Raw genomic sequence first — 11979 nt, 5'->3', positions numbered from 1 at the left:
ACTTTTTTAAAATCACTTTTATTGTACAAAACAGATTAGAGTACAAAACACACATCTGGGACAGCAGGGTTCTGCTTTTACAAGTCGTAGCAATAACACAAACTCATACCAAGCATGTTGAGTCATCGCCCTTAAATTACAAGCAACTCCAAATGTCCCTTCAGCTAAATTAGTTCCCACAAATACAGATATGAGGCTATGGTGTATTTCAGTGTGTGAAAATATGGAATTACTCTCATCAGCAAATGAAATATCTGTCACCGGTAATGTAAATGGCTATCAAAATCAAGACTGTACAATCCAATGGTCACTTGAAATGTTTTGTTAGCAAACAGTAGTGCTTTTTTCACTATTAACACTGTATCATACACAAGTACACTTCACAAACATGACCCTTTGAAAGGACAGGTTCCCAATCTATCAAGTCTATCCCAAAACAATATTCAGGTGTTCAAATGAACACTGACAAATGTTTTTCTTGCTGTAATCATCCCTCTTGTTCATATTGGCCTTTAGGCAACACCTTCATAATGCACTTTAAATGTAAGTGTCTTATATGAAACTTCAGTCATCATTTTAGTAAAAGTGGGTCAAAACCTTCTAAAGTTACTCATATTTTAGTGCCAAGTTTGTTACAATTCTTCCTACAAATGAACAGGAAAACACGTCCAGTCGAGACAAAAAGAATGAAATTTTACCAAGAAGACTGGAAGATATCCAATTTATTTGACTAAGTCAGAAAGCCAAAGCCTCATATTATCTTCAAAATGAGGTCTGTGGACTTTGTTCCACATCACTTACACTGTAACTGCATGTGAAGGAGATCTTCTAATGGTCAGTATGAACAATATGAGTGAATACAGTGAGCAAAAGATTTTCAATGTGCATAGGGGCACCAGACTATTGTTTTAAGACAAACATGAAATATTGTGAACCTATCCTTCAAGCCAGAGTGCATTTTGTCTTTTAAATTCCATACAGGATAACGGTATGGTTCTCTACTAGGCAAGAAGTGGTGCTCCCCTGAGTATTTTCCATAGAAGGCTGATAACTTTCCTGGAAAACAGAATAAATTCCTATTGGTTTGAGTCAAGTCTTAGGGGGGGCCTAGACATCTTTAGGAGGTGGATGTGGTGGTTTTTGGTGGGAGGACGTTGTTCTCAAAGTGTCCCTGGTTAGTGATATTTCCAGCTGGAAAGTACCTTGCCACCACAAAGGAAGAGCCATCTGATGCAGTGGCCTTACCAACACCCAGCTTTTTAGTGCTCTTCCACACCATTGCAGTGAAATGGCCTACAGGTGGTGAGTGAAAAGAAAGAAATTATTGGCGGAAAGAAAGCAGGGGAATATAGTGTTAGTGAGACACACTTAGGACATAGTTGAAGCTGAGTGCACACAGACCTATGTTCCTCTAAATATTTACAGAGATAGGCATCCTAATTCCTCCCTCACTCATCAATCAAACATCCTCTTTCTCCCTGCACACTTATTCCTTTCTTCCTCTATCAGGAAACATTATAAAGTCAGTGTGAATCACTGACCTGCTAGAAGTGATCTGCTTCATGTGTGATTAAGTTAAGCAGACTCATGCACACTGGAGTCCGAGGCTATGGGAAAACATCTGGAGGAATTAGGGCAGACTGGAAATGACGTGGGTTTTAAGATGCGACAAGAAGAAATGAGAGAGAACATTTGTGTTTTATAGAATAGCAATGTGTAATTTGTTACCACCACATTCAGGTAACAAATCTGACAATATTTTAGGGAATCTACTCAAAATTATTTGTATTTATTTCTTTTACAACAATAATTTGATGTATCCAGTGTCTCAAAATGGTTTAAAACATATTCAGAAACTTCATAGGCTTCTCCTATCCAACCAACAGTTTTAAATCTTAAGATACTCACTAATATTTACTATCACAGAACAGATTGTTCCAAAAAGAAAAAAAACAACTTAGGAATAGGAATTGAAATAGTGTCTGAAAGTTGATTCTAAATAATGTTTTGCCAATGATTTACTCAGTTAACCAACTAATTGTTTCAGATCAACATTCAATTTTGTTATATATTGTATGTCAACATTGGAAATGAATTACTTATGATTATCCTAATTTAGATTTCAGTTATGTTGCCCAATTTGTTGTTATAATATGGTAGGTGAATGCAATCTGAGAGGAAGACAGACAGAATAAAGGGTTGCACTGTCATGTTTATACATCTTACCAGTGCCAGAGGAGAATCCAGGACGGTTGAAGTTGTATTGTTTCACTTCATCATACCAGCGGTCAGCAACATCCTTTCCTACACAAGCATATGGACAACATATAAAGGAATATCAAATCAGTCTTGTTTCATACATATCAATCAGAACTATAGCATTGCCACTGAATCTTTTTAACTGCCCTCCAGAGCTACAAATCCCCCCTGGTGTACATTTTGTTTACCATGCTGCACTTTTTGTCACCCAATACAGCACTGTAGGAGATGTTTTATGACTCACAGCGTCCTGCACTAACATATTTCTGCAGTGAGTCATGGTGTCTGAGCTCTCAGAGTACGAACTGGGGGAGAAATAGATCCCAGCTGTTTACTTGAGGGGAGGGATAGTCTGCATAGTGGGTCTACTTTAAGATTCATAGACCTAACATCTGTATCTGTGGATGGCTGTATCATATCATTATCTGCACAAATTCAAGCTGTATGAAAGTATGTGAGCAAAACTTAGGCATGTGCACATCATCTTTGGTGGTATAGTTAGTATGTGGGAGTGTGAATGTACCTGATTGGTCATAAGAGGCCCATGCCAGGTTCTCACCACAGCTCCCTCTACTGGACTCCACACTGTGTTTTAGGATCCGTGTGCTGGCCAGACTTTCAGCATAACTATGGAGAGAGACAAAGAAAGTTGTGGCTATCACTGCTGCGGTTGTTTCCCTAACTTTTCTTATCTGCCTCTGTGAGCACTGTTTTTTGTTTTGTTTTTACAGCTCATTACTACCTCAGATGTAGCCTTCCCAAGAAGTCTTAATTTTCATGATTCTTGCTGCACTGTGCTGTCCTCCCGCTCGAAAATCAACTGTTTGAAAAACCCTTCGTCAGAGGTTTGGTCTAGTGTAAATCTGCTGAAAGTGCATCAACTAGTTCCTCTAAATAAGTACACGGTCGCCCATAAAGTTGGAATAATTTTGTTTTCAGACACATTCCTCTTTTTATTTTCTATTTATACACATCAGTAATCACCTTTGACCAGTTGCAATGAGATCAATACAATTTTGAGAATATATACACTTTATCTATCAAGAATAAATCACATTTTCACAATCATTTCATGGAAAGAGGTAAAAAATATTTTATTCCAATTTTATGGGCGACCGTGTACAATTAATATTTGCATTAAGATTGGGCTGGTTAAAAGGTCATCTGAGGCCATCTGAGGTCCATTGGATGTTGCTGGACACCAACACTACAGTGTTCATGTCCATAACCTAAACAATGGTAAATGGGAATATAATGTAATGCTAACTAAAAGCTATATCAACCATCAGGATGCAAGGTTGGATGTGGTGACAACATTTTATGTGAACGATGTCCAGTATACTTCAATTAACAATCCTTTTGGAGCTTTACTACTACAGTTCAACTTATAATCATGACTTCCGTGTGGCATTGATATCTCTCACAACATGGTGCGGATTATAGATATTAAATGCATCCTCACTCAATAAAACCTAATGAAGGTTTTTGGATGAAAAGACTAACTTCTTCAACTCAGCTCCTTAAGCCTTTTTAAAAACATATTTTTGGATTATGTTCTTAATCTAAAGTAAAAAAAAAAAACAAAAACAAAAAAAACAAAATCAGAAAGTTCTTTTAAAGTCACGCCCACCATTAGTGGTTTAACAGTTATGATTGCATAATATCCATGAGTGCCTTTACTACTTCAGTTCACACAAGGGAAATGGTGGAAGCACCATTAATCATGTTCCAATGAACAGTGCTGAGCTTTCAATGGTAGATTATCTCAAAACGCAAATATTCACCATTATAGATATTAACAACGTTGATGGTATTCAACAGAATTCCACATTGACAGAGGGGCAGATTATCATTTGACTTTTTTACTCAGGTTTTTGTTTAAAGTACATTTTAACATATTTGATCTTAATTTCAGCTGAGGAATAAACATTATTTTCCCAATATGGATTCTTACAGAGTGAATGAATGCTAATGTGCATCTCCATATCAGCTTTCATATAATTATAGGTTGTTTAGCAGCTTCATGCTGATGTTGCTATGGCACTACAAAACATGTTTGAGGAAACGGAAATTATTGTGCAAGACAGTTTCCTGACAGCACTGAAAACCTTTACATTTAATCAACAAAAGTCTGGAAAAGAAATCTCATTCAGACTTCATTTGAATGAGCTATTCATATGTCTGGAAATTGTCTACAGAATGACTACCAAAGACCCTTGATATTGTTTGATATTTTGTAGGTATTACATTTGACAGACTAGGCCAGACCATTATTGTTACCCTGAGCAGTTTGACAAATACTGGTATGCATAGTCCTTGCTAATTAGGTTCTAGTGTGATTTATCTGTCTTAACCCACCGGGCAGCCTCTCCGCTCAACTTGCTGCTCAGCTTCAGTGGAGGAGACTGGTGCTTCTTTCTGTACTCATTATGGCACTGCAGCACCTCCTCAGCAAACTGCTTTGAGGCTGAGAGACAAAAAGGACAGAGACGAGAAGGGTTAGCAGATAGGAATAGATAGAAATCTGGCAAAAGACACATGATGATGCAACATGAAGATTCATATGTGACTAGCGCTGAAACCTGAGTCTCACCACTTACAGTACAGACTAGCTGACCTCAGACAATGATTGCCAACTGACAGATGACGGATGCAGAGTAGTAAACGTAATCCACATCACGCTTCTCTGCCTGGTGCCTATCACTCACTGGCCTTTTCATAAGTCCCACAACCTCTCAAGTACCCACAAACAATAGGCACATTCAGATAGTCACAGACAAACAATACAAATACCAATGCTGCCTAACAATCAGTGTCTACTCAGCATGCTGAAACATGAATCTTAACTAAGAATCAGAGAAAGCTGTTTTGAAATCCTGCTGAAAACTCCACTGAAGAGAAAAATAAATTTATGAAATGCAGCATGGTTTCTCTCCTACATTTTTCCCCCAATCGAACCTCACAAACATACAGTGAAAGAGCAAGAACACACACATTCACTCACACGCACACACACACACACACACACACACACACACACACACACACACACACACACACACACACACACACACACACACACACACACACACACACACACACACACACAGTTTCACAAAGGCAAAGTTCTAAGTCAGGCCAAATGGATATAATCCAAGTTAAAAATTCACAGGGTGTAGTTCACTTACCTGACTTCCCCATGGTGCTGACACAGGAAGCTTTCAGTAAGATTAGTAATGAGCTTGGTACTGAACAAAAGCAGCTTCTCCTCTGTCTTGTTTTTCTGTTTCTCTCTCTCTCTCTCCCTCTCTCTCTCTCTTCTCTCTCTCTCTCTCGCTCTCCCCCTCTCTCCCTCTGCCTCTTTGCTGTCACTCTCTCCCTCCTTTAAGTGCTGTCTATCCAATGGTTATGCTCTCAAATAGCTGCTATAATAAAGCTTTTCCTTCAGGCCTGTCTCATTCCACCTTGAGCTCACAGCAGCTGTGCAAAGTCCCCCCTTTAACTATTTAACTGGGTATGATGTCCATAGCTAAATATGATTCTTCCTCCAGTTTTTGTTTCACTTCATTTAGCTTAACCTGCCTGTCCCTCTTAAAGCCACATGCCCTACTATCTGCCCGATGTCTATCTTCATGTGCCAGAGGAGCACACACCCATTCAGCGTCTTCAGTGTGCATTCCCACAAATGAAAGGGGAGCCCCTGCAGTCGTTAATGACATCATCTCTGTGAGACACATGCCCATATATGGCTCTGAGTTTCTTGTACTCTGTGACTTGGTAGCCAGGGACACTGTTAACAACTGTAGCTGGGACAGTGGCTTTTCTCACAGTCCACACTGTCATGATGCAATGTGCTAGATAATGTGCCACTGAGAGGAGACAATAGCTTACTCTGAGATGTAGGCCATAGAGTGCATACTGTGCATGATACTCATGTAGCCCAGTCTAAATTACTTTTACCACTTACCACTTCAGCGGCTCATGGAGAAAGCCGTGGGTGACATGCATTTATTGCAGGCCCTTGTCTATCTTGATGACATCATTGTCTTCGGAAAGACTCTTGAAGAACATGAGCACCGCGAAGAGCGGACCCAAGATGGCGCCGTAAACAAACGCTCTGAATCGAGCTCTGCTACCAAAAGCTAATTCAATGGTGAATAACTTTTTATAGAGAGCCTGCCTCTAGCTAAGAACTGTTACGAACGTGTTCTGTTCCAATTTGTAAAGAACAATTGCGAAAATATGCCGAATTCGGGTATCATGGACAAAAGAAAAGTGCGTGACGAGAAGGCGGGAGAATCGGCTAACAAAGCTAACGTCAACCGTAACATTCTGAAAGACAACTACCACGGTTATGCGACGAAGGAAGGAATGAAAATCAGCGTGATGGATGAAGATGACTTTCCCGACTTGCCAGTTACCCCAGCTAAACCACCTCCCAGCAAGAAAGGTAAACAAGATACTACCAGCAACGCCATGGAAACTAACTTTGTTGACGCTCCAGAGTTTGTCTCCTCACTTGCTCAGCTAATTAACACTCGGTCCGACAAGCTTGAATCACTGATTCAGGAAAATAAAACGGGGATTGCGGACCTGAAGAAACAAATCCACAACATTTGTGAGGATGTGAACGCAGTGAAAAGTAAAGTTGCTCTAGTTGAACAACTTTACCATGAAGAAAAAAAGCGTACCGGCGTACTGGAAACACGGATCACAGACATGGAAAGATATTCACGGCGCTGGAACCTGCGGCTCAACGGCATTCCGGAGACAGTGGAGAACCAACAGGTACGGTTGGAAGTGATTAAAATCTGTCAGGCCGTCTTGCCAGAAGATAAAAAACGACTACCAGAAGTGATTGACACCGTCCATCGCCTTGGTACAAAGAATCCGAAGGGGCCTAGAAGCGTCATCATTCAGTTTTCGTCCCGGGTTCACAGGGGAGCTGTCTGGGCAGCCGCCAAGAACTCCCGGTACCTGCGCGACCATGGTCTGCGTTTTGCTGAAGACCTCTGCCAGATCGACAGAGAAAATAGGAAGAAGCTGTGGCCAGCGGTGGAAACTGCCCGAAAGGAAGGAAAAGTGGCTTTCTTCGTTGGAGGTCGCTGCTTTATTGAGAACAAGGAAATTTTCCCTCCACCCTGAAAAATGCATCTGATAAAACTGATATGAAGGTACTGAACACATTAACCAAAAATTAGTCCCTCGTTCTAACAAAAACCAAGGCACCTTTTTTTTTTTTTTTTTTTTTAACTCTAAATGCACTTTTCTCGAACTGTTAACTGTGTTAACCTGTGTTTTATTATCAGACTGTGCATTTGACTTTTTTTTTTAATATGAGAAATGACTACATTGTCCAGATGGACATAGAAGATTCTTTTTTTTTTTTTCCTCTCTCTTTTCCGGGGGAGGGCAGAGCCTTTGGATTTTGCTCTGCACTGGATGCACATCATTTGAACTGCAGGTGCCTAGGGAGGATCCTGAACGTTCTGCAAACGCTGCATCCCTTCTTGGTTGGATGAAGCCTAGTTGTTGACTTTTCATATTCTTGTTCATTTGTATGTTCACCCACACTAAAGAGGCTTAAAGGCCACTTCATTTGAGCTAAAATTCACACAATTGTGACTGGTTATGGTACAGTTCTCGATGGTACCATAATAGTTTGTGGTAAGTTACTTGCGACTTAACTGTCTACTGCTTGTCTAATTGTTGTTGTTTGTTTTTGTTTTATATCTCAAACTGTCTTTATCTTTTGTCTCGTTAAATGCCAGGGGTCTAAGGGATAGTGGGAAACGCAAAGCTTTGTTTTTATATGCTAAAAAATTTAAAGCAGATTTTCTCTTTCTTCAAGAGACTCACTCTACAGCTAAAGAGGTTAATTTTTGGAGGTCACAATGGGGAAACGATATCTGGCTGTCACACGGATCAGAACATTCAGCAGGTGTGGGCACTTTAAAATGCAACTTTACAGGTAACATTCTGCACTCAGATACTGATTTTAATGGTCATTTTGTATGTCAAGTGATTGATTTCAACAAGATTATTTTGATTGTCACTAATGTTTATGGATATAACACTAAAGTAGGAAATGAGAACCTGTTTGACACCATAGAACAAAAGTTATTAATATTGTTAAACAAGTTCCCTAATGCCTTCCTTTTAATAGGTGGGGATTTTAATGTTGCTCTTGATAATGCTTTAGATAGATGGCCATCAAGACAAAACAATAATGAAAGCTGTCATTTAAAGCTCTTCATGCAAAGATTTGATCTGATAGATATTTGGAGAGAAAAATTTCCGACTGACAAAGTATACACATGGTCTAATAAGACGGGATCCTCCCAATCTAGAATTGACTACTGGCTGATGTCCAGGAGCCTTAAAGAGAACACAACAGTTCAAATTATGGCTTCACCATTAACAGATCATAAAGCTATACATATTATCATCCCCCTATTATCCTCTGCTTGTCATAACCGTTCTTCTTATTGGAAACTGAATAGCTCAATTTTAAATTATGAAGATGTAAAGACTGAAGTTAGAAAACTTATTCGAAAATACTGGAGTGAAGCTCAAATTGACAATAAATATTGCAGCAAGTGGGAACTTATGAAATTTGAAATTGCCAAGTACTTAAGAAAATATAGCTCTGATCTAGCCAAACGGAGAAATGCAGAGGAGGACGAGATAATATCCACCATAACCTCCCTCTCTCAGAAACTCCCGGATTGTCTTTCTATGAACGAAAAAGAAATTCTCACTGAATATCAGAATAAGCTTGACAACTTATATAGGCTCAAAGCAAAGGGTGCCTTTATCAGATCGAGACAAAAATGGATGGAGGAAGGGGAGCGAAATTCTGCCTATTTTTTCAGGTTGGAAAAATTTCATTCCAAAACTAACTCTATCCAGCAACTTAAGATTAATAATACTTTATGTGATAACCCCAAGCTTATTGCTACATATGGTTCAAACTTCTATAGCAAGTTATATACTTCTCAATATTGTGAAAAAAATGCATCTGCCTTTTTAGACTCTGTTGAGGTGAATAACATTAATGATGCAGACAGAGATTTATGTGATGCTCCTTTGACATTACAAAAAATAATTGATTCTATCAATAGCCTCAAACACAACAAGTCTCCTGGTGTAGATGGATTTACCTCCGAATTTTACAGAGCATTTGTGGAACAATTAGCCCCGTTCTTACTGAAGGTTTTCACAGAAAGCATAGATAATGAGACACTCCCCCCAACACTAACTCAAGGCCTAATCACACTTATTCCGAAGCCTAAAAAGGATGTAATGCTTATCGATAATTGGCGCCCTATTTGTCTTTTAAACAATGATTATAAGGTGCTAGCAATTGCTTTTGCCAAAAGGCTCAAACTAGTTTTGGATACTGTCATAGATGAATCGCAGTCTGGATTCATGAACAACAGACACATATCTAATAATATAAGACTGGTTTTAGATATGTTAGATTATTCTGATTTAATCTCTGACAGTAGTTATATCCTTTTTTTAGACTTCTATAAAGCCTTTGATTCTGTTGAACACCAATTTATTTTTAGTGCTTTAGAAAAATTTGGTTTTGGACATTTTTTTAGCCAAACAATTCGAACTTTATACGCAAATAGTAACTGCTCTATTAAATTGAGTTCTGGCACAACCCCACGTTTTGATGTCAAACGAGGAATTCGACAAGGCTGTCCTATCTCCCCTTATCTTTTCCTCCTTGTCACCCAACTTTTAGCCGTCCATATTAAATCAAGCACTCTGAAAGGCATTACAGTAGCAGAAAGAGAAATCGTTCTTAGTCAGCTAGCAGACGATACAACCATTTTTTTAAAAGACTCTTCTCAAATACCTCATGGTCTAAATATAATTAACGTGTTCTCTAAAGCATCTGGCCTATACTTGAACATAAACAAATGTGAGTTATTGGCAGTGAAAGACTCAGCTACTCACTCAATAGCGAACATCCCTGTCAAAGATACTGTAACATATTTAGGAATTTCAATCACCAAAGATCAGAAAGCCAGGAATGGTTTAAATTTTATCCCGATCATAGAAAAAGCTCAAAAAAGATTTAATCTCTGGCTGCTAAGAGATCTATCTTTAAGAGGCAGAACTCTAATAACAAAAGCAGAAGGAATATCTAGACTTACTTATGCTGCTCTCTCATTACATATCGAAAGTAAAACCATTCAATGCATAGATCAGATGTTGTTCAACTTTTTATGGAAAAATAAAACGCATTACATAAAAAAATCTGTTGTCATTAACACATATGAGAATGGGGGACTTAATTTTTTGGACTTTGTTTCTTTGAACAACACCTTTAAGATCAATTGGATCAAACAATTTCTGAAAAGACCAAATTCAATATGGAACTGTATCTCCAATCATATTTTTTCAAAAATTGGTGGTCTAAAATTCCTCTTAGTATGTAACTATAACATAGAAAAAATCCCTATTCGTCTCTCCAACTTTCATAAACAAGTATTGCTTGCATGGTCAATGATATACAAGCACAATTTTTCACCACACCGTTACTCTATATGGAATAACAAAGATATACTGTATAAGAAAAGATCTATATATTTTGGGGAATGGTTTAGCAATAATATTATTTGGGTAAGACAGCTATTCAACAGCAATGGTGTTTTATTTTCTTATGAGGAGTTTCTTCAATATTATGGAATACCTGTAACTCCTAAACAATATGCCATAGTTTTTGATGCTATTCCATCTGGTGTACTCATGTTATTCAAAAGTAATATGTCTGTTTCTGTACTTGATGCTCCCTTTACTGATGTAACTGACTCACCAGCTGGTAAAGTATGTTTTAACCCATCTGCTAGTAAGAACAATCGTAAAATTCGTGCTCTTTTCCAATGTAATATCACTTCTGTTTCTCCTGTAACATTTCACTGGAATAGTCGTGTAAATAACTTATGTTGGGAAAAAATCTGGTCTCTTCCTCAAAAAATTTTTGTGGTTAATAAGGTGAAAGAAGTGTCATTTAAAATTATTCATAGATGTTACCCAGTTAAATCCTTCTTTATCAAATTCAAAATTGTTGACCTAGATCTGAAGTGTGCTTTTTGTGACTCCCATACTGAGACTGTTATTCATCTGTTTTGGAAATGTCAATATACCCGTAAACTGTGGCAAGATATTTGTAGATTCATTTTAGATAATATCTGCTATGATTTTGAGCTCCTCTGGCAAAATGTCCTTTTTGGATTTATAAAGAGTGACGCTCCAGCTGAAAAAGAATATTTTTTAATTAATCTCATTTTAATTCTTGCAAAGTTTTATATCCACAAGTGTAAATTTGCCAAGGTAAAACCCATTTTTTGTGTTTTCATGAAAGAACTGGAGGTGTATTTCAAGTCAGTTTCCTCTGCTAATAACAAGAAAGCTATCAAAACTATAAATCTGTGCTCCCAATTTAATATCTTTAATTCAAGTTAATTTCCATTGCTCATATCCCCTGGTGTGTCTTACTTTTTTTCTTCTCTTTTTTTATTTTATTTTATTTATTTATTTTACTATTATTTATTTCTATTTATGTATGTTTTTATTTTATTGTCACGTCTATTTGTTATCCAATTGTTACTAATATGATGCTCATATGGTTGTATGCACTGTTATTTTGTAAAGCAAAAATAAAGTTGTTAAAAAAAAAAAAAAAAAGAACATGAGCACCGC

The 11979-nt window shown here is 37.8% G+C and overlaps 1 protein-coding gene across 1 annotated transcript; it reads right to left on the bottom strand.

Annotated features, from left to right (window-relative positions):
- Positions 1-5894, bottom strand: glipr2l (GLI pathogenesis-related 2, like). Its single transcript, XM_062422706.1, has 5 exons — positions 5448-5894; positions 4618-4726; positions 2783-2886; positions 2227-2304; positions 1-1293 (listed from the first exon to the last, which is right to left on the bottom strand). The coding sequence occupies exons 1-5, from the start codon at positions 5458-5460 to the stop codon at positions 1118-1120; spliced, it is 480 nt and encodes a 159-aa protein (XP_062278690.1). The 5' UTR covers positions 5461-5894; the 3' UTR covers positions 1-1117.
- Positions 5895-11979: the final 6085 nt, after the last annotated feature.

The sequence above is a fragment of the Scomber scombrus genome, chromosome 7 (genome assembly GCF_963691925.1).
Source record: "Scomber scombrus chromosome 7, fScoSco1.1, whole genome shotgun sequence".
In the NCBI taxonomy this organism is placed as follows: domain Eukaryota; kingdom Metazoa; phylum Chordata; class Actinopteri; order Scombriformes; family Scombridae; genus Scomber; species Scomber scombrus.
The sequence above is the reverse complement of the archived record's forward strand: the minus strand, read 5'-3'. Positions and strand labels throughout refer to the sequence as shown.

What these genes read in the sequence shown, in the direction of transcription:
- glipr2l (XM_062422706.1), bottom strand. An exon ending in GGCCTCTTATGACCAATCAG is followed by an intron (nt 2,305 to 2,782) that starts GTACATTCACAC and finishes ATGCTTGTGTAG; the next exon opens with GAAAGGATGTTGCTGACCGC. An exon ending in TGGATTCTCCTCTGGCACTG is followed by an intron (nt 1,294 to 2,226) that starts GTAAGATGTATA and finishes CACCACCTGTAG; the next exon opens with GCCATTTCACTGCAATGGTG.